The 22,819-nt window shown below is 37.7% G+C and overlaps 1 protein-coding gene across 1 annotated transcript in view; it reads left to right on the top strand.

Moving 5' to 3' along the window:
• Positions 1 to 2,561: 2,561 nt before the first annotated feature.
• LOC107658230 (immunoglobulin superfamily member 3-like) overlaps positions 2,562 to 22,819 on the top strand; it is a 167,059-nt gene continuing 146,801 nt past the window's right edge. Inside the window, exon 1 of the mRNA XM_016446694.1 lies at positions 2,562 to 3,705. Within this exon, the coding sequence (XP_016302180.1) occupies positions 3,666 to 3,705 (40 nt within the window). The 5' untranslated portion in view covers positions 2,562 to 3,665. The remainder of the gene's footprint in view (positions 3,706 to 22,819) is intronic.

Raw genomic sequence — 22,819 nt, 5'->3', positions numbered from 1 at the left:
GAATGCGCCGCAAAATATTCAAATGTCAGATGAAAAGCCTAAGCAAATCTATCTCCCTGAGGCAACAACACTGTGTTAAGTTGCTCCTTGAAGTCATCATAAAGCTTTAAAAACTGACCATGAAACTATTTTTTCTTTTCTCATTATGGGACTCAATACTATTAAGCAGATGCCTCACTTGCATTTTACATATGAGGTTTGGGAATGAATTTAAATAGATGATCTGCTTTCATAATGAAGGTAATATAAGGTATCTGAAGGTGCCTCAAGGTGCAATCTGTCATTGCAAAGATTGTGTAAATTCCTGGTTTAATAGGCCTTACACTGTTGATGCTGTGTGTAACTGATACAACTACAAGCACAATTGAACAAATCCGTAAACAGCTGTTAAACAGTCAGATAACTGCCAAAAAATATCAGGCACACTCAGTTTTACACAAATAGCAATTCTGAAAAATATTATCAAAACTCCAGGATGCTAAAGGTTCTTGGAATGCCAAAAAAGAACCTTTATTTTTAAGAGTGTACAGTCACTCCAGCTTGCAGTTAAAAGCACCAATCACCTTTTCAGAGGCATTACAGTGCTCAGTATTGCATTTATAGCAATGATAAAGCTAAAGAGCTTTTTTGTGCTAAAAGCACAATTTATAATGACATTTATCAGATTTTATTCCTAATTTGAAAATGTTATTCAAATGAAGGTTTCAGTTTTTGAGCTGAACTTCCCTATTGACAAATGCAACATAAACAAAAATTACACACAAACATTTTTATGTATATTAAAAAGGTTCTGGACAAGCTGTTCATAATGAAACTGTCAAATAATTGTGATTTTTATCACCTACTCTATTATACAACACTTTGCCATCTCTCTTTATAGCAAATGACTGACAGCAATCTTATCTCTGACCTTTAAGTTTGATTGGATTTGAATTGATCAAAAAAGCCTCATCATTGTGGATGCAGACGTTAAGTGCCTTGCTTGGGGGGCACGATGGTGGCGCCTGGAGCAGGACTGCTGAAATCCACTGGGAACTGCTTCACTCAGCTTCCCAATGATGGAATTAAGATGTTCAAACTTCCTGATTATTTGTGCTTCTAAAACCAATGTTCTGTAGGGGTAAAATAATAACATGTGAGTAAAACAATTTTTAATAAAGGGGAAAAAAATGTCTAAATGTCAGAGCAAAGATATTATGCCCACGGTTTTCACTAACAAATATAGCACTGAATAACCGAGTGGTTCATTACAGTGAACAATATGATATTGCACACTGCTTGTTCTCTCATTAGATTTTCTTTCTTTAGATTGACTCAAATATTTTTTTGTTCCATGCACTGTGATGATATAACAACTCCTAATTAAAAACAGGCCAGTATTGTACTGTATATGCAGCAATAACAATGGAGTGATTGTCCTCATGGGCCGGAGCACACAATCCCTCCACATCCAACCGTGACTGACTGATCAGACCCCAACCTTTATCATACAGAGATCAGCCTCTGACTATTCTCTGACTGACACATTAAAGAAAGCACTGAAGCAATATAACAGCAGAGACTGGGGTGAGTTGTAAAAACCTTCAGTTTAACCAATTATAAATGAGAAACAGGACTGAAATTACATGAGCACCAACCTCCAGTATTAAAAAAAATAACACAATTGCAGGTCAAAGAACAAGGTAAGAGAATGGACGTGACTGGAGACGTACAATAAATGAATGCACAAATCTGAATATGCCCATGTTTTCAGCTGGTGGTACAATTCAGTCTGGTACTAAGGTAGTTTAATATTTCTATATCATTTTTAGATAAATATTGATATTTTTAAAAAATATTTTTGCAATACTTTACATTAATTTACACAATTTAGTGATAATAGGAGATTTGTAAATGAATTTGTAGCAGACGCACTACCGCTCAAAAGTTGGGGTCAGATTTTTTTTTAAATGTTTTTGAAATAAGTCTCTCACTAAGGTTGCATTTATTTAATCAAAATACAATATTATACAAGTATTATAGTATTACTAAAAATCATCATTTTGTGACACATTATTGCAACTTAAAATAATTGTTTTCTTTTAATATATTTTAAAATGTAATTTATTCCTGTGATGCAAAGTTGAATTTTCAGCAGCCATTACTCCAGTCTTCAGTGTCACATGATTCTTCAGAAATCATTCTGATTTGCTGCTTAAGAAACATTTATTTTTAGGCTATCACAGTTGAAAACATTCATGTTTCAACGTTTTTTCAGGATTCTTTAATTAGTAAAAAATTCAAAAGAACAGCAATTATTTGTAATAGAAATCTTTTGAAACATTATACAGAATGTGAACAAACATACATTTTCCCATAATACTTTTTATCCCAAAGGCCTATGGGTTTCTTTAGGGACTGTTTTCAAAACTAGGGGGCAGCTGTTACCTGGTGAAAGGGGTGGTTTAGTATGGCATTACGCCAAGAGGGCGGAGTTATGTACCGGTAGGTGGGAGGAGTGATAGTTTGAAAGTGCAAACGCAGGACAGCAGGAAATCACATTTCAAATTCCCATAATTGGAACGTTCACTTGCGGCGGCGTGTGTAAACAATGTAATAACATAAACAACACGCGTCACAGGAATAACAGTTTACAGAGCTCGCTGCTCTCTGACGTATAAACCGGTGGCGATAAACGAAGCGTGTAATTTCATACAACACGCCACAACCCATGCGAAGCGTGCGCTGTTTAAAAGGTTATTCGAGGATGTTGTCAAGCAGACTCTAAAACATGAACTTGAGTATCGTTAAAATGAAAACGCACACAAATTGCGATTCCCAATTATAAGCATCGTTTCGGATGGTGTCAAAGTAAACGGCATTTGTGCTTCTAAATAGCGGCATCTCTAGTGACAACTGAATCTAGGCAACGTAATGCTTATTACAAAAGTGATTTAGCCACCCGAAGCTGGCTGAAGCAGATTTATTTGACCGGGACACAACTAGTGGTCTCTGGTAGGATTCCCCCCATCTGTTATCCTCAGGCACCAGCCCGTGATTGAAAGTAAGAGATGGGCTGGGCCGCCTAGTGTCTTTTGTGGCGTGTATGACAATAGAGAAGAGCTGAAGTGATCGCGGGAGCGGCAGCATCACCGTACTGCTCTTCACGGAGAACGGACACGGGCACCACATCTGCTCATATCCGTCTGACAAAGCTACCATAAGTTTATCCACGACCACAGCCGGTTATTTGACGCGAACTGGACGAACTGGTCTCACTCCTCCTCTCTCCAGCACGCGTGGGCTGCTCGCGCTGGGAATTGGAGAGAGAGCGGCAAGAGAGAGCTCATATCCCAGCGTTCAACTCACAATATCGGATTCACTCGTGAACGGCGGATGTAATTTATAGGAGGAAACCACCCGAAGGCTTTATTCAATCGCACAAGCGTCTCTTCACAAGCACGGCTTTTGTTCGGGGCTGGATATCCGTCTTTTTTTTACGGCGCTAGACGCATTTGACTCGGGAGAAATCGAATCGTTGTGGAGTCGCGGTCCGAACAGGTGTACGCGTCCATAACTCCATCCGGACTGATTTCTGAAGGTCGTAGTGACGATTTGGAATTTATAACCACATTTGCATTTTTCTGCAATATCTGGACTTAATTGCAAGTGCAGAAAACAGAACTATGGATATCAAATGGCTTTTTATAGCCTTTGCGGTTTTGGGTAAGTTATGTTTTTACTAGGCTACATATTTCAGCATTTTGTGACCCCCTGTCCAATTACCTCCCCAGAGCTGATTAATAAGATGCCCTTTTAATTCATTACATGAACTTGTTGCAGTTTTTGTGTCATTTTTGATTAATGGTCCTGGTATTTGAGAGGATACATTGACGCGTATATAGGCTACACTTTAAAAATCTGTGATGCTCGATTTTTTTCTCTCTTCTACGTCGAGACGTTTCCATGACTGTGGATGCATGTAACCCAAGTTATAAAGCTAAGCTATCGAAGTATATAGTATACATGCTGGAATATTAAGTAGTCTTTGATGTGGTCCAGTGACTAAGTTGTTAGCACTTAAACACTGACAGTGATAATAAATCGATCAAGGATATTTAAAGTTATCTCAGGTCGTTTGTATGTTTCAGTGTGTTATGTTAGATGTAGAAAAGGTTTCTATGGCATGGAAAGGTTTCTATGGCTACATATACCATGTATGAAATGCAAACATGTAGCCAAATATTCAAGATTATGTATGTTTGTATATACTTATGTCGATAAGTGGTGTTTTTACACTCCGTTGTAATGAAAAGGTGTAGATTCTGTATGAGCATGGATTTGAATGTGAGATGTCAAGTGTTTATAAATCCATTTATTCGTTTAACATGCATGTAATGGTGGCTGAATTGATAGTGACCCAACAACGTGCCCCCCCACACAATTTGGTTTGGGGTTAATGTTGGTTTAGAGAGCCCAGCAGGAGATTAATGTTCCTTTATGGGGGACATTAAATCAAGTAAACACTGGAGCACATTGATTGATTTGAGGTCACTACACACAATTTCACTCTTAAAGGTGCACTCAGTATTTTTTAATTTTTTTATTTGGCTAATTAGAAATGTTTAAATGCAAAGAAATTAACAACACTTTTGAGAAATAGCATTACAATGATGTTCACACATGATATGAAGACTTGAGGCTTGCCAGTCTTCTGGAAAAATCTGCTTTTATTGACATGGAGCGGGTTGCCCTCTTATGGGTGCTGTCATGTTGACATCACATGACCAGCTGTGTTATGAAATTTATGTAGATATGGTTAATGTTGGAAAAATGGTATTTATAAGATTCTAGTCATGAACAGCACCATGATGCCATAATTATGAGTGTGAGATTTTCTTAAGAGTCCCAAATTTCCAAGTTGGAAGCATTTCAGTGAGAAAAGATCATTTTTTCATTTACAATAAAACTTGCTAAGTTGCACAAAGTATGCAATTTGCACAATTACAATAGAATATATAACGATTCAGTTTATAGCACCTACATAAATTGAATATAAACATAAAAAAATGCAAATTCACACCTGATGCACATTCTGTATTTATCATTTTGTAGAAGTAGTTCAAAACCTTGCTGTATTTTTTTTTTTGTAGAAAAGGTACATCACTATCTTTCTCCAACCAAGGTGTTTTGCACCCACATGACCTATTTAATTATTTTAAATAGGTAATTATAATGACTTCCCAACTCATAAATAAATATGAACTTCCTAGGAGGATTTGAAAGTGCAATTACTGTGACTACTACTAATAATAACAATGGCAATATATAACAATAAAAATACTGAATGTGATGAATAACAGATAAATGTAGGCCAACACAAAAACTTACTGAGTGCAGCTTTAAACCCTCTAACAACAGTTTTAAATCTTGACCTACTGCTTGAGGGCAAAGACAAGTCTGTTTCATTACAAGTTATGCCGAGTTCACACTGCACGATTTTAGCCCGATTTTTCACTCGCCGACAGGTTTTGCGAAATCGCCGACAAATGCCTGAAATCGGAGGCAAATCGGTGCTCGTTCACGCGAGTGACAATCACGCAGTGTGAATTATCAAAGACGCGATCTGAGGGAATTGCCGACACTTCGCCGACGCCCCTGAAACATTTGGCATGCTAAATATCTGGAGCTGGCGGCGATTCACAATCACGCTGTGTGCAATGAGTTTTGACTGAAAAACACATCGGCGATGACCTACAGCCAATGAGAGACCAAGATACAGGGCAGAGGGAAGTTCTGGGAGGAGTTATAGACCAGAATATCATTATTTTAATAGATATATGAACAATTATATCATACAGAAACAAGCACAAACATTTGCTTGACCAGCCACAACATCAGCATAACAGTTATTTACCTCCAACTCTCTTTGCAGAACACCCAGTCCCTGTTCCCTGCATCTCCCTCCTGCATAATCTGTTTTTCTTTTTCTCCTTGTAGCTGGAAATCAGCTCACAGACAATTTGTGGGCTATATATATATTTTTTAATAATTACAGTCTTGTTCGAGAACTCCGGTCTGACGCACGCGGGTTCTCGCGTTATCTCCTTATCACTTCTCGCGTGTGTTTTGTTGTGAAACGTAGTTTGCGGACCAGACAGAGCTGTCGGCGATTCTTCCTATTGTGAAGTCATGCAGTGTGAAACCTCCTGTCGCCGATCCATCGTGCAATGTGAACACAGCAGCAACTGAATGCTACCCCAGATAGTCACGCAGTGTGAAAACAACGGCGATCCGACGAGTTTGAAAATCGTGCAGTGTGAACTCGGCATTAATGACACTGAAACACACCTTGTCCTTACAAGCCAGACATCACAAACACCTGGATTCAGACTCACCTGTGTGATGTCAGAGGCTGTAGTGTGTCATTGGGTTAACTAGCACAGTGGATTAGTCACACAGACATGCGCAAAACAGATGTGTGTGATTCCAGTTTATGATTTTAATGTATCTCTGTTGATGATGACACTATTGTCTAGGTATATACGCTCAAACTCACTGGACAGCTGGAGCTGTGTTTGTGCTGTGGGAAAGCATGTTTTGCCAATGAACTAGGTTAATATGACATTGAGCTTGGACTCCTGTTGGATTAACCTAACCCCCAACAGACTGTATCTCCCATATCCATGTAGATAAGTGGAGTCAGGATAGAACAGGCTGTTATTTCATTAATCGACACTCTTTTCTGCATGCAAAACACTTTTTTCAAGCTGCTGTCAGTGCTCACTCGCAGTATTTCCCCTAGTGTCAGTCACAGACAAAACCATTAATGTCTACATTTACATATTCTACTCATACCTCCCTCCCCCATTCACTTTTGCCCCCTTTCTCTTCCTCATCACACAAGCAAATACCATCATACTCATTCACACAAACTCTCTACCTCCTAACAAACAACAGATGGCTGTACCATCCTGGACAAGAGGCATGTTAGTTCTGCAGGGAGGGGCCTGGGTGAGAATGGAGCATTGGCTACTGTTGGCTTTCCTATCATTTTTGATCTAAAAAAGAAATGCCATCAATGAGGTTGTATGCTTTTACGTTTGCTCTCAGTTGGATGGTTTGATCAAATGAGCATGAGAAGTACAGATAATTTGTAAGGTTTTTGGCCTTTTTGTGGTATTGCATTGCTGTAGCAGTCCCTAGATCACCTTTGATAGAGACTCACACGGCTCCTTTAGCGTTGAGTTTCTATTAAATTTCATGCAAGTTATCGTATTTCAGTAGAGTAGATCATCAAAACACTGTGGGTTTGAACGCAGGGGAACTCAAGGGTTTTTGAGGAAATGCATGAGCAGCTAATTTTCTTATTCATGTAAGCAGGTGAGCTGTATGTGAGTGAGCGAAGCAAACCTTCCACGATCGGAGAAGAAAATATTCCGTTTCTCATTCTGAGTGAACAGCTTCCTACCCCTGTTCCTGTGTTATTCTCTAAAACTGCTCGCAAAATAGCAGGAAAGGCCATAAAAACCTTCCTCGTTCACGCAAAGTTAATAGGCCCACAAACCGGTAAACACAACCATAAACCATGTTTTTTTTTTTTTAAAGTATCGTCACTGTTGTATTCATAATTAGCTTTCCTCACTCGTGGGAAATACTTTTTTATAGGACCATCATGTGGCATTGGGCTAGGTGATATGGCCAAAAATATTATTACACTATCGATATTTATCTTGATATTCATTTACCATTATTGAGGAAGGAAATTATTTCCACATGTTTGTTAGACCTTGAGAATGAAGGTAAACCTAACTTGTTTGTTCACAATTAAATGCAGAATCAAAAAAGGGGTATTAAAAAAAAAAAAAAAAACACGAGTAAGACATTAGCACGAGTATACAGCAATTCCATTAATTACCACCGTTCTATGCTAAGTGAGCAATGAAAAGAGATCATGTGTAAAAGCTGACCCCATCCTTAATGGTTCACCGGCCTTTTACACATGGATGACTTCAGGGGCGGTATGCAAAGGATTGATGTCTCAAAAGCCAAGTTAGATACTTATTTCTAGAAAACAAACATGCACCCCATGACTCCATTGTCATATATCAGTGGATATAGAAAATAATCACCCCCCCCCTTAAAATAATCACATTTTGTTGCTTTGCAGACTGAAATGAAGACAGACAGAGTTTTTATGTTATCCAGCTGTCAGGGCAGTTGTGGTTAGAGAGAGACTTGTAACCAAAAGGTTCGCGTCTCAGGTCCGGCAGGAGTTGTCGGTGGGGCGGGGGAATGTACAGCGCTCTCTTCCACCCTCAATACCACGACTGAGGTGAGACCCTTGAGCAAGGCACCGACCAAACCCCCAACTCCTCCCCAGGCGCTGCAGCAATATGGCTGCCCAGTGCCCACTGTTCCGGGTGTATGTTTACTACTGTGTGTGTGCACTTGGATGGGTTAAATGCAGAGCACAAATTCCGAGTATGGGTCACCATACTTGGCCACACTTCACTTCACTTCACTTCACTTCACGTCACTGCACTTCACTTTTTTTAAGCTACCATGAAATCATGAAAACAATATTATTTATCCCTAAATTCTGTGTTTTCCATTTGATTTTTTCTGGATTCTGTGTTTTATGATGCAATACAAACTTATCAAAAATGTGTCTAATGAAATGAATTAATTAAACTTTAACAGTTTAATCAATCTTTTAAAATGTAATGAAATGAAAAAAAAATACTTTTTTAAAATTTGATTACAGTTTGTTTAAAAGACAAAACTATACCAATCGCGCACACAGAATTATGAGTAGTGTTGCACAATATACCGGTACCAAAAATGGTATCGCAATATACCCTGCTTTTAAAAATGGTACGATTATTTAATAATGACAGCGTTTTAATAAGCGACGTTTTTCCTGAGTTGCGTCGACGTGTGACAGCAGGGCAGTGTGTGTGCAAGTGCTCTTTCTTTCACTCCCTGCGTGCACACTGGCCATGCCAAACTTCATATATCCGTGCACCGCAGGACTATTTAAACTTATTGACCATTTAGAGTGAATAGGAAACATGCAGAAATGAAAAAATAAAGCATAAATAAATGTTACAAAGAATTATTAAGTGCAATAAACCTTGGAAAACAACTCAGTGCAGTACGCTCACTATCACACACCTGAAGCGCGTGCACAGAAAACTGCCTCTCTCAGACAGCATGCAATCACGAATTCAGATCTCCATCACTACTTATTGTGCTTCAACAGTCAAATACACACACAATTATGTTAATATGCCTGTCTTGGCTAAGTGAACGTAAACAGTTGAGAAAGAAAATGCGTGTTTTTCAATATATTGGATCCGTGCAGCTCTTAAAGTGACAGCAGACTAATATTCCTGCAGCTGTCTGTATCTATAATGTTAATCAAACAATAAAATAAAAAGAGAAAATCACTCACTGATCTTGACTAACTAATATTAGTAGCTTAAATAAGAATCAGTTTATTTAAAGGGGACATAACACACACAGCTTCTGCCAATCTCAAGTTAATCTTTAGTACCTATAGAGTAGTATTGCATCCTTCATATCTCCAAAGAGACTTTACTTTTACCAGATTTATAAAAGAAAGATACAGCTGAACCGCTTCTCTCTGAAAACTGTCGAGCTCCTGAAGGTGTGCCGTGGGCAGAGCTAAAGAGTCACGAGCATGCAAAGCTTTTGCATAGCGATCATCTGTTCGTTATACGAACCCTGAAGGAGTGTCTTTGGCACAGAAATACTCCGTCATACGTCCAACTAATTTTTTAAAAAACTTTGGCTATGTTTAGCATGAGAATCTAACTCTTTAATAGTGTAAATAAGTTAGAATGCATGAAATAACATTAGACCTTCCCTATTAATTCATACATAGACCTACGAGCAGAGGCCGGGGGCTAGAGTGAGGAACGGCCGGAGGGCTAGAGTGAGCAGAGGCAGCGGGCTTGAGAATGGTGCGGCCGGCGGATTCGACGAAGGAGGCTTGCGGCAACCACATTTTATAAAGAATATCTCTTTGGATTTGAGACTTTAGTCTTTGCAACTTTACAGATCTTCTTTATGCACCAAGAGCTTGTAACACTCCAAAGAGAAAGGAAAAAATCGAAATTGCATCATATGACCCCTTTAACTGAAAACACTGTTTATTTAATTTGTGTCTTTGCTTTATTGTATTTGTCCTTTTGTTTGTTACTTGTATCTATGTTCTTACTCTTAATAACAAAGATAAAATAACAAAAATGACCACATCATGATACAAATGGTTAACATAAAACAAAACTATTCATATCATGAAATAAGATTTTCAGCATATTTCTCATCCCTAGCTCATGCCCTCAAATATAAGTCAAATGAATGTATTTATTTATTGTATCGATTTATTTTGTGACGCGTGACCTTTTTCACCATGACAGGGCAATTGAGATCCATAATAAACATCTAATTTGGCTTTATCCTTTTAGCTAACTTACCAATGTTGCAAAGGTTTATATTTACCTGAAGAAACAGCTATATCATAGTCATAGACTTGAAGTTGCTCACCATAGCACTGGCATGTGATTTTCTTTAAAAAAAATGTTTTAAAGGGGGAAAAAACACTCAAAAAGCAGGGCGAAAACACACTGGTCAAGTGAGAGATTTCATTTTTTTTTTTTAATTGATAATGAACTTTAAGTTAAGTATAATTATAATTTGTGGGTCATCTATTCAATTAATTTTCATGTTGTTTTATGTTTTTGTTGTGGTATCAGTTCAGTAGTAGTATCGAGATATTTTAGTCAGGTGTCGTATCGAAGTCATATTTTTGGTTTCGTGACAACACTACTTATGAGTGACATGCACTGACAACTTAGCAGTTGTCTTGCTTATTTCTGCTGTTTAATGCTGTTTAGATTAATCCGTATCAAGTAAAATGTCCATAGCTTATCATTGCTAAACCAATTTTATGGCAGTCTCTATATGCTATTGTTTATCGCCCAGCCTAATGTAATGTGCATTCTCATCATGCTTATCAAGATGTTACACATGTGGTATTGTGGTCTGCAGATAGGGCTTGTGTGTGCATGCTAGATAATGTTTTACTGTGTCTGTCTGATCGCAGTGTTTGTTTAGGTAAAATGTGTCCCCATAAGTAATGTTATCCCTTTTGAGAAATGCACTTGCCTGATAGTGTGCAAATTTTAACTACTTTTCATCCATTTTAATGCAGCTGTTTGAACACCATTGAGGAAGCTGTCACAGAGAGAATGACAGAAAGGAAGAAGTGAGTGCTAGAGAGAGAGATTGAGGTGTTTGTCTGAAGCCTGTATTAGCCTCCCACTGACTCAGGCACATTAGCCGAGCTTAGCTTCCCTGCATGGAGTTCACAAAAAAACAATGCTCTCATTTCCTGACACACTAGGCTGGGCTTAATTAAGCCACACTGAGTGGATTTTGGTTTTATTAGAAATACAGGGTAAATTAAAGGTGCTGTAAGCAATTTCAGACATTTTTCTAACTCTGTTTTGCTAACTTCAGCTAGGCTATAGGCCCTATGCCCTTGTCATGCTGCGTCCTATCTGCCTTTCCCTAGGTCTGTTAAAAAACTTTTTTTATTGTGATATTTTGTTCTATCTCATGAAAAAAGAGCTTTTCTTAACCAGTAAGCTATGCTAATAGGACAAACTAATAGCTTGCTAACCAAAGGCAAAATGGTCACAAAATGGTCAGTTTTTTAAATTAGCATTGCTTATGAAAATGTCATAGATAAACACATTATGTATTTAAGCAGAAATACACCATAAACAGATTTTCTCCTATTTCTAATTCAATCACATAGTGTAACCATACGTTGATAATGTAATGATAACAGTTTAGTAAGCGAGTGAGTTCATTCAGGAAAGGATTCCTTCTCACTGTTTTTACTAGAAGGCCCCATGTTCTCCAACACAATATTCAAAGTCCACCCTCATAAAGGCTAATACATTTTCAGTATTTCCTCTATAATTGTGACAAAGCTACTTGTTTTCAAACGTTTCATTTATTAACAGAAACTACAAGTATAGATTTATAATATTAATTAGCCACAAATCATTTTGTGATTTTTTTCAGAAGTTTTAAGAACTGTATGTTCTTAAATAAAAATAGTTGTTTGGGGGAGCATTTTCATTTAAAAAAATATTTTAATGTATTAATAATTTATTAATTTAAATACTGTTAAGTCATCCTACCGCTCCTTTTGGATGTTTGCTGCACCCCAGTTTGAGTACCACTGCCTTAGATTCAAACCGTGAGTCCTTTTGAATGATTCATTAAAAGAACTGGCTCATATGTTGAATCGGACTACACTGGTTGTGCAAACATAATTACAACTCTGGTAAAAAAAATAAAAATAAAATAAAGATTTGCTGTAGATTTCAGCAGCAGTGGCATAGATTCAGGGGTGATGGTTGTGAAGGAAACACTGGTTTTCTCCAAAACCCCCATTCTCCATGTCTGCAAAATGAGGCTGTAAGGCCTTTTAGGTGTGGTGTTCCAGAAAATGTGGCCATCAAACCCATCACTGCTGTGCTGAAGTTGTGTTTGTGTTTTAAAACAATGGTAATTTTACTAACATATAACATTTTTTATAGGGATGAAATTCTGGTTCGAAACCAAAACAGAAAATTCTGGATGCTGTTGGTCGAAAACCGAAACTGCAAATGCTTTTTAATAATTATTTATTATTTTATTAAATAATATAAAATACATTTGTAAGCCTTTTTAATTTAACTCAATAATTTTAATGATACTGAATTAAAAAAATAGAAGCCAATAAAATAACCACACATTTATTTAAAGTAAAACAATAAAGTTGGATAGAAAATATATTAATATTAAATATCAATACATTATTTTTATAGAGTCTTATGCAACAGAATCAGATTTAACTGATTTTTTTTTGTTTAATTATCCAAATAATGTATAGTCCTACAAAGCTATTATTATCAGAGCATGTGCAGAGCATAGCGTCACGAGAGGGTAGCAGCATTTTACCAGCGTTGCTCAGTACAGCTGTACTACAGCACATCCCATGAGACTTTGCCATAGTGATGGATGCCATTCCCAGTGGAGTTATTGCACTTAAAAAAACTCAGCTGATTCTTTACCCTCTTCTATCTCTTGGACACATCTCTGTGAAACAGTAATAGGGAATATTTGCTTTTTGTCCAGTCCCACTCTCAGGAATGGAAAGATTAGGCAACTCTTTCAGAAAGATATAATTACTGTCCCTTCTGTAATATCTTATTGGACTATATTCCTGGGAAGAAAGTGGGGTCTTTACCTAACAAATTTCTAATCACTAATAAGGTTAAAGAGATATCTTTTAAGTTGCAACACCGATTTTACCCTGTCAATCTTTATCCCCTCTGCTCCTTTTGTGGAGTGGAAGATGAGTCTGTCCGTCATCTTTTTTGAGATTTGTGTCCATGTAGCTGCCTTTTGGGGAAATTTTTTTGTATGTTTGTACATGCTTCCATCTTAGACAATTTTTCTTTGGTGTTTAAGGATGTCTTATTTGGTTTTTATAACTCTAACAAGAACCTAAAAAACAAGTATTTTTGTAATCTATTTATTTTCCTAGCTAATTTTTTTTAAACGTAAATGCAAGTTTTTGTCTGTTAAACCTCTTTATTATTTGTAGACTTGAAATGTTATTTGGAAACTACCTCTTCTTCCTGCTACGTCAAAGTCTTAAAATCCAATTCTTTGTGCACAAAGTATAATATTTATGCTTTTTTACAATGTGCTTATTATTTAAATTTAGCAAAGGTTTTTCTTTTTAATTTATTTTAGATTATATATTACCTCTGGCTTAATGTTTTGTTTTTTGGTTATTTTCCTGGTTCTTTGTATATTGTTTATATATCTCTTAATGTTGTTATAGTCTGTTTTGAGCTGTAGATGTGTGCATTTACCTTTATATATGTTCAAGAAAAGCTGAAACCTGCGCACTGAACACTGTCGGGTGGTGCGGCGCGCCATATATTTTCGGCCGTTTTTCTCTTTCGGACAAAAAACGAAATTGCCATTTTCGGCCGATAACTTTCAGCAGCCGAAATTTCGGTGCATTCATAATTTTTTATATAATAGATAAAATTATATTACAATAAAATATATGTTTTTGTGATGGCTTTGGCCAGAGGAGGTAGGACTGACCGGTTGACTTCTAATGGTCATTCTATTCTAACCCTGCCATGTTACCGCTCTATCAGCCATCAGTGCTGTTTGCACCCACTGTTCAACTTCAGCACAATGGAGTTAAGAGTCCCAGCTATGTGTAAGATTCTTGTAGAACACACACAGACAAACATTGCACAGATACACAGTGTGTTCGTAGGGACATGATCATTGCACTCTTTCTGAGGATCCTATTTACACCTCCCACACAACACTTTTGTATCTCGCCATGGCTCTTCAGTCACTCGTTTCACTCTGTTGTAGAACATGGTTGTCCTTCAAAACCCTGAGAATGTCGCTGTAGCTGGGGGACTCTCAGTTGCCTGACTCCCGAGTGACCTATTGCTGTAGAATGCTGATCCATGAATGTTTAGCTACGAGTGTCTAGCTGGGGTCCCAGGCCCCTATTTGTCATCTGTCTGATACATCCTGTGTATGTTCAGGACTGCCTTGAGATGAGGCCAGCACTACATGTGTTTATACATTCATGGCATACTGTTAATTTTCCACGCTTCATGGGATTATTACTGTGGTGAAGATCTGTATACACTTTTATATACATTATATATACTGTATATACATTTTGTATATACACAATTACTTTTTTTTGAAAGTATAAATTTTTGAGTTACAGATAAAGGAATTTGAATTAGCCTACTCTGAATCAACATAAAAACCAACAATGTTCTTGTAAATGATTTTCCAACTTTTGTGAACAAATTCTAATTTGTGTAACTGAGGATAATTTGCCATTTGCATTCATTCCTTTTTTATGTTTAAGACCAGTAGTTCTGGTTTCAGAGGGTCAGATGGGATCAGACATGATTACAATTGCTTTTCTTTTCACAACATGGCATTTTATTTGTTAAGGTGTAAAAGATTTGGGCAGGGATCTGCTGTTGTTATTTGTAGATGTCCTACAGTTGAATGAGCTGACAAGGAAGTGCTTGTTTGGCTGCAGTTTGGTTACAGTTTCAGATGGAAGCAAAAAAGCAGTGTGTGTGACATGTAAGAAAGATATCTAAACAGTAATTGAGGTTTGGAGATTTTCATTAGTGACTGAAAGATTTCATCCAGGTTATGTATTTACATATTTGACATGAATTATGTATTGACAGAGAAGCTGTGTTCTCATTGCTGACTGAACACTTGACTGGCAGGCTGACATCTTAATGGAAATTAATACATGATCAAAGAGTGTGCTCTTCTTGTGTCTTTTCAAAACGAAACTGTTTCTCTCACATTCTCTTTGGAATTTATTTTTCAGATGTTAAATTTAATTGACGTGCTATTTTCTGCTATTTAGGTGAGATTGCATGTAAAAAGTTGTCCCTGTTTTTACACTTTCATTCTACAGAAAAAAAAAAAGGTTATTGATTTAGTTTTCACCATGTTGGAACTCACCATAACAACATTTTAATGTTCAACTCAAAAGTTCTGGATTAAAAATGTATGAGAATTGACAGAAGTTTCAGTATGCTTTATATTGTCAAATATAGTAAATTGTCCAAAAATAATAATAATAAAAATCCTTTGAATGGTATGCTGGAAGCTGGTTGTGCTATCATGAGTGAAAGGTCAAGAAGGCATTTAGTGTAGGTGTGTCACTTTCCAGTTGTTCGTCTGTATCAGGTCTACTGCTGTAGACTTTATCAGCCTAAATTGTGTTGTACTTTAAATAACCAGTGTTTGTGTGTGTGTCCTCTCAGGCTCTTTGTAGTTTATTTTTGGTTGCTTCTCTGTGTGTTTGTTCGTGCAGGTAGGTGTGTGCTTGCCTGAAGTGGCTCAGATTAGATCTAAACCAAATGGAAACATGCAGCAGGGGGTTGGGGTTGGTAAGCTCATTTCTGCCCTCTTGGCTGTTATCCAAGATCTCCGTAGTTGGCTCTGATCCGTGCCTGGTACCTGCCTCTGGCTCTTTCACACACCACACTTACACGAAAACAGACCCCCTCTCAAGATCTGACCAAGAAACTGAGGCTTTTTTCCTGCATGTTGGACCTCATTCAAGTAGCTCTAAGTGTTGCGGCGACTTCTTTGTATTTTGTCTTTAAGTAAGAGCTCTCCCCCCAACTCTAAACAGCTGAACACACACACAGTTGTGTGACCCCATACATAGCAAACACCCACACCCCTGAAGAAACGCATCCCACCCACCCACACAAGACATTTAGACAATTTACTATGTGCTATATTTAATAACATTTATATCTTCTGTGGTAACACTTCCCAAAATCTTAGATTTTGAAAGCAGCATACACTAGGGCTGCACAATTAATTGAATTTCTAATCACGATTAGTGGTTGACCGATGTTGGTTTTTTGACAGCCGATGCCAATATCTGGGCCTGTCGCAATAATCAATATATCGACTTATCGCACAATATATGTACATGACCTCAATAATTTTTGGTGACGCAATATATCGCCCATTACATTTACTTAAAAATTAATGTCACCATGTTTTTTTTTTGCATTCCACTTGCGCCTGTGTCTTTTGCAGCTTCTCGTACATAACGCGGTGTAGTCATGAGGTGCTAGTTCAAATTTAAAAAATGCTTCTACAAACAAAGTTTAATCTGCAGATAAGGTCTTGTTTAGGGATCTGTGCCTTTGTGCATACGGACATCTGACTGCTAAGTAGGGATTGTGTTTTTTTTAGCAATACAGTGCACCCTTAATTTACAGAGAAAAGGTCTGGGAAAAATCTCCATACAAATTCTTTGTGCATTTTTCTTTTTTCTACTTGTTACTTTGCACTTTTTGTTAGAAAATTTTTATTTAGTATTTATTCAGGTTTTGTAAGGGATCTAATATTTTGATACTTAATTTCCATCATCTAAATATTCTTAAACAGTAAAAGTTTGTTGTCGTTTGGAAGTGTGTAGGCCTTCTTGAATTATTATGCTGTTACATTATGATTATATATTCAGTGGCATAAAATGGTCTTTAAAATGACAATAATATCGCTTATCGCAATTATTTCTGGGGCAATATATCGCACAACAAAAAGTTGTTATCGTGACAGGCCTACCGATATCTTGGAAAGCAGGGTGGCCGATGGCCGATAGAATTGTATTTATTTTAATTAATATTTAAGAAATGTGAAATCATTTGAAAATGGATTAAAAACTAAATTTGTAAAATAAACATACTTTAGATGACAAAGTATTTTCCACAAATAAATATTTAATAAAAATATAATCAAAAAGGAAGTAAACTGTATATCAGCCTTGGCGATATATCGGTTGACCACTAATCACGATTACAATTACGGATGCCTTAATTGAAGTGGCAATTAATTGTTCAATGTCCACTTATGTTATTCTGCGTGCTTAAGATGTGTTTTTTTCTTTGTACTGGTTATCTGAAGGGTTTTTCCTTTGTTTTAATTTTAGTTTTAGTATAATATTATAATACCATGCATATTTTTTATTTAAAGAAGAAACCAATCCAATGTATAGTTCATATTTGAGGCTTAATACTGTATAGAAAAGCAATAAAAATGTTCAGTTAGTGTTTTTTCAGCTTGTTTATCTTCATCTAAAAATATGGCATGCACTTGCTACAAACAATGATATAAACATCATTCATTGTAAATTGTGATAATCATAATTAATAATCACAATTAGAAATTCAAGGGAATAATCGCCATCATGATTTTTGTCATAATCGTGCAGCCCTAGCATACACCCTTTTGTGTTAGTAGGTTGAATTCATTATAATTAAAATACAGATTCAGATTGTAGCTCTGTGGGATTTGGATCAGTTAGAAAATGCATAGCAACCTGAGTCAGAACAGGCTGAAAAGAACAATATGTAACTTTTCGCCGCTAGAGGTCGCATTTTCAAAACAATAACAAAGGCGAAGCTTGATGACGCTATGAAGGAGGGAGAACGATGGGAGATGTCGTTTTCAACATCCAGAGATGTCTGAATCATGTTCACGGATGTAATGAATACATTTTTTATGACCTGTACCTTCCAAAGTTATTCAAACGGCGAATAAATTATACAGAGAAAGCAAGCAAAAAACAATTACATTGTCAAGAAACAGTATGACTGACTTCAGTCTAGTGCGGGTTTAAGCACTCACAAAAACTCCCCTTATAATCAGTAAAGCTGTCTATACACTGTTTGATGAATGAAACTCCTACTTACATCATGTGCACATCTGCACTTTGTTGTTTATGATGAGAGAATCCGCGAGAGAGCAGAATTCAGTCAGCGAGTGAGCGCACTGAACAAAAAACTCCGGCATTTCAGTGATGACTCACCTGATTGACCGCTGCATTCATAAGCTCAACAGACTTGTGTGTGATTGGTTATAATGCACAACGCTGTAAAAACGCGGAAAAAGAATCATGGTGCAACATTGAGCAGATCTAAATGTAATGCTGCAGTCAACACTTTTCATTTTAATTTAATTTTATTTGCGACAGCCGTAATGGATTTAGTTTAACTGAACAGCAGCATTTTTGTCCATGTGTGTTGCCATAGTTTCTAAAAGCGGAAACCAATAGCGCGGATATTACATCATTGATAAGAAACAATGACCTGGGACGAGCCATTGTTTAAAATTGGAATTTCTCTGGATTTACAAATCCATGGGAACTTTCGGTATAACGTACCCTTATAACGTAAGTACACAACTGCATGAAAAATATAACACTGTGCAAGTGGTTTTTGGATATTTCATTACGAAAATCTTACATACACTCTAAAAACAACACAATTTGGGTTATTTTGGAAACCCAGCACTGGGTCAAAAAGGGACGAACCCAGCGCTGGGTTGTTTTAACCCAACAAGTTGGGTTATATGTTTCACCCAACATGCTGGGTTGCTTTCTTATTAGGGTTGGGCGATGTCTACCAAATTGGCATCGGACGATGTCTACAGTGAAACATCATGATGGACGATGACATCGGGGGGCAGGGTTAGGGGGTGTGCCCGAGGCGTGAATCTGTTTGCAGAAAGGCACGGAAAACAAATAACGCGTTCTACGGAGCCACTAAAGGGACATGGTTAGCCACTTGCTAGCGGTAATTACATTACAGTACATGAAAGTTCACTTACCACATACACAGTGTAAGGAGAGATGACTGATAGGACAATGGCAAATGATTTGCAGATACTGAGCACCACTGCACTGACAAACAACCGTCTTACCCTCTCTTCTGAAGAAGCTGAGAAAATCGCCTCCTCACACAAGCATGGTTCTGTGTTGTTAACTCCAGGCGCGGGCACAATGAAGACACAAAGCTGAACAAGTCTGAAATATAACATGCAAAACATTACTTTTAACAATTATCACTTCATCAGCCTCAAAATAATTAGGCTAGTCTTTATTACATAACACCGTTTCCTTTAGGAAACTACATTCAATTTAACTGCGAAAAAGAAGATAACGAATTAACATGTAAATATGTCAATAACCCTCTCTTAACACCTCAAAAAATGTAAATATTGTAAAATCTTATGTAAATATGACATAAGACACTCACTGACTTTATATTAAAAGCACCTCTTCCGTTCAGTAAAAGAGACTCACTCTTAAGAGACTCTTAAGACTATTTCTGAGGCGAAATCTGCGTCCGCGTATTTTTCAATATAAGCTCTTTTCTGAATATTTCCGCCTTCCATGAAATCTCAAAATACTACCGGACTCAAACAGTGAATTATGACTTTACATTTTTAATCTTTACTTACCATAAACCGTCTTTCACTCACACTCGCTTTCACCTGAAGACGCTGAGAAAATGGAGGCTTTTCGCACTGGTGTCGTCGAGATACGTCAGATGTTAACGTGACGTGCATGCTCTCTTTCACGTCCGCGTTCCCAACCCAGCACCACTGGGTTATAGATCAAGACCAATTTTCAACCCAAATTGGGTTAAAACAACCCAGCGTCCTTACCCAGCGGTCTCAACCCAGCATTTGGGTTGAAAAAACAACCCAGCGTTTTTTAGAGTGTATTGTACATTGAAGCACTGTGTGGAGTTTAGTGGACATAGCTTGAGATCTCTAAGAAGAATTTAAAGTCAGTAGTTTTCAGTGGAAACATATGCTGTTTTGCTTCTGTTTGAGAGCTTGATATAGCTTGGAATTCATCTAGGAGGTTTCAGTCTGAACCTCTCAGTGGAAACCTATAGGATTTTGCTCTTGTTTGATAGTCCCTGATGAGTCCAAGTACTCTGAAAAGACACCGCAATATGAGTTAGGGTTAGATGAGTTTGGTGGTGAACAAGTTGAGTTTGGTGGATATAGCTTGCAAGCTCTTGGTGGAATTACTGTCAGAAGTTTTCGGTGGAAACCCATGGGAAGGGTTTTGCTCCTGTTGAGACTCCACAACTGGAAAACCGCAAGTACAGTCAGGACAGTTTGTATGACTTTTCCAAGTTTGGTGAATGCAGGTCAAAAGGTGTTACACTGTGAAAGTTTAGTTTTGGGTTAGGGATTTTGAAAGAAACCTATCTCAAGTTTGTTGACTTTATCATGCTAACTTACCTAGAGTTCCTGTATGCCCCTCATAGCAGGCACTACCAATAGTCCTGACATCCCTCTGGGGAAGGTCAGACACCAGTCATCGAGCCAACCCTAATAATTAGCATCTGTCATGCCTGAAAACTGCTTTTGGTAGTAGACGAAAGCCTGACTCTATTGAGAGATACTGCCATTACTGCTTTAGCAAACCCAAGGCATCTGAGTGATCGCACTTAAAACGACAGCATAAAGCAGTCAGTCAAGAGCAGTGTGTTGGCAGGGCTTCATTAACTCTGGTCAGATGCCTGCTGTCTGATTGTTTTTCTTTAGAACAAAGGAGCGAGTGGACAGGCAAAAATGGTGGGGTAGGAACGAGGGATTAGAGGATAAAGGCTTCTACTTTTCTTTTAGGACACACTGCCATCCAAAGACAGAACGTGACTGACAATTGCTACGGAAGCCAGTCAGAAGAGCCTAATTAATTGTTAATTAGCTTCCTTTCTAATGTTGCGCTGTGTGCACACACATGGAGATGGATATTTTGAGTTAAAAGCTAAAAGCTGTCATTCACACAAGACACTCAAGTTTAGTTTAGCTTGAAATTTCAGGTTGTCTTTGACAAGTACCAGTCATTAGTTGACTTGTAATGATTTAGTGCTTTAAAATGTGTCTACTTGGCCCTCTATGCCGCCATACAAACAAAGGAAGCAATGGAAAGGGGGTAGGGAGGGAGAAGTGCTCCAGTAGTGAGACAGTCTGGGGTTCTGTAGGTGGCTAGACTAGACACTTAACAGGCTTGAGTGGATTGGTGATCCCAGTGGGATGCTGGAACGCAGACGAGTCGTCTGGTCACAAACACTAAATTTTTTAGCATGTCCACACGGAACTGATGGATGGAACGGTAGAGTGGGGTGTCTGCAACCCACTCATTAATAATTCACAAGGAGACTCGAGGGACAGTGAGAAGGTGGGTCAGTCTGTGGGTGGGGCTCAATTGAATAGATGGAGTGATAAGACAGGATCCAGAGAAGACAGATTGTACTGTTCTGAGTGGTTGACCATAAGAAGGACAACATACTTTTTGGTCCTGGGCAACTTTTCTGTTGGGGCTAGTTTCTTCAACTAGACTGCACTGCACTGCAAGGGGTTGATACATTTATATAATTTAGGCTGCGTTTGTTTCATTGGTATACCCAAGGATCCAAAACACGTCTTACTTGGATAAATCACATCCTATGTTGAGTATAATTTAGGACTCTCTTTACACCTGGTATTAAGATGCGTTTTTAATGATCCGATCACAAGTGGTTAGTTGAGATGCTTTACTGTTTACACTTGCTAATAAAATGTGTTTAAAAAAAGCGTCTTCTGTGACCACTTGTGTTTGGATTTCGTCAAGATACTCCGCTCTTGTTTTGTCACTCTACATCAGCTTCGTATTGAATTCTATTGAATGAATGAACCCATGTTGTGCGGAAAAGAAAGTGTGTGAAAAGGATGAGGACAACTGCGGTTTCAACTGCAATCTGTGTTTTTTTTTTTTTTTTTTTTTATAATTCTGCAACATTTCAAAGGCATGGTTTGATGCACTTTCTCTCAATATGTCTCAGAATGATCACGTGTGGGCAGCGAGTAGGCAGAGCTTCACTTCAGGCAGGGAAGCATTCAGGGCTGTAGTATTTCCACTACAAATGTGATGTGATCACTTGCATTTTTGACTGCATCCACATGTGGTTTGAGTGATTTGGTCACAAAATGCTTAAAGGGGTCATTTGATGCTGCTAAAAATAACATTATTTTGTGTATTTGGTGTAATGAAATGTGTTTATGCGGTTTAAGGTTCAAAAAACGCCAGAGGGCGCTCTCGCGCTGAAACTCCAAATACGCCTTGCAGAAGAAACCCAGAAAATGCCTATCGCTGCAACTGAATAAACAGAAGATTGAACTGCTTTGATTGATTCAACGTGACTGTCTGACGTGACAGTTTATCTGAGTGTTTATTATTATAATTTTAATTAAAATAAAGTATATTTATAATGCAATGCCTTTATCACTGCTTAAATACTATGAAATATGTTGCGTGCCTTATTCTGTGTAAGAAGCCACATCATCTCACAGAAGGATT

The sequence above is a fragment of the Sinocyclocheilus anshuiensis genome, unplaced genomic scaffold, assembly GCF_001515605.1.
Source record: "Sinocyclocheilus anshuiensis isolate Anshui unplaced genomic scaffold, SAMN03320099.WGS_v1.1 scaffold263, whole genome shotgun sequence".
Lineage (NCBI taxonomy): Eukaryota > Metazoa > Chordata > Actinopteri > Cypriniformes > Cyprinidae > Sinocyclocheilus > Sinocyclocheilus anshuiensis.
Note: the sequence above shows the minus strand (reverse complement) of the source record. Positions and strands in the feature narration are given on the sequence as shown.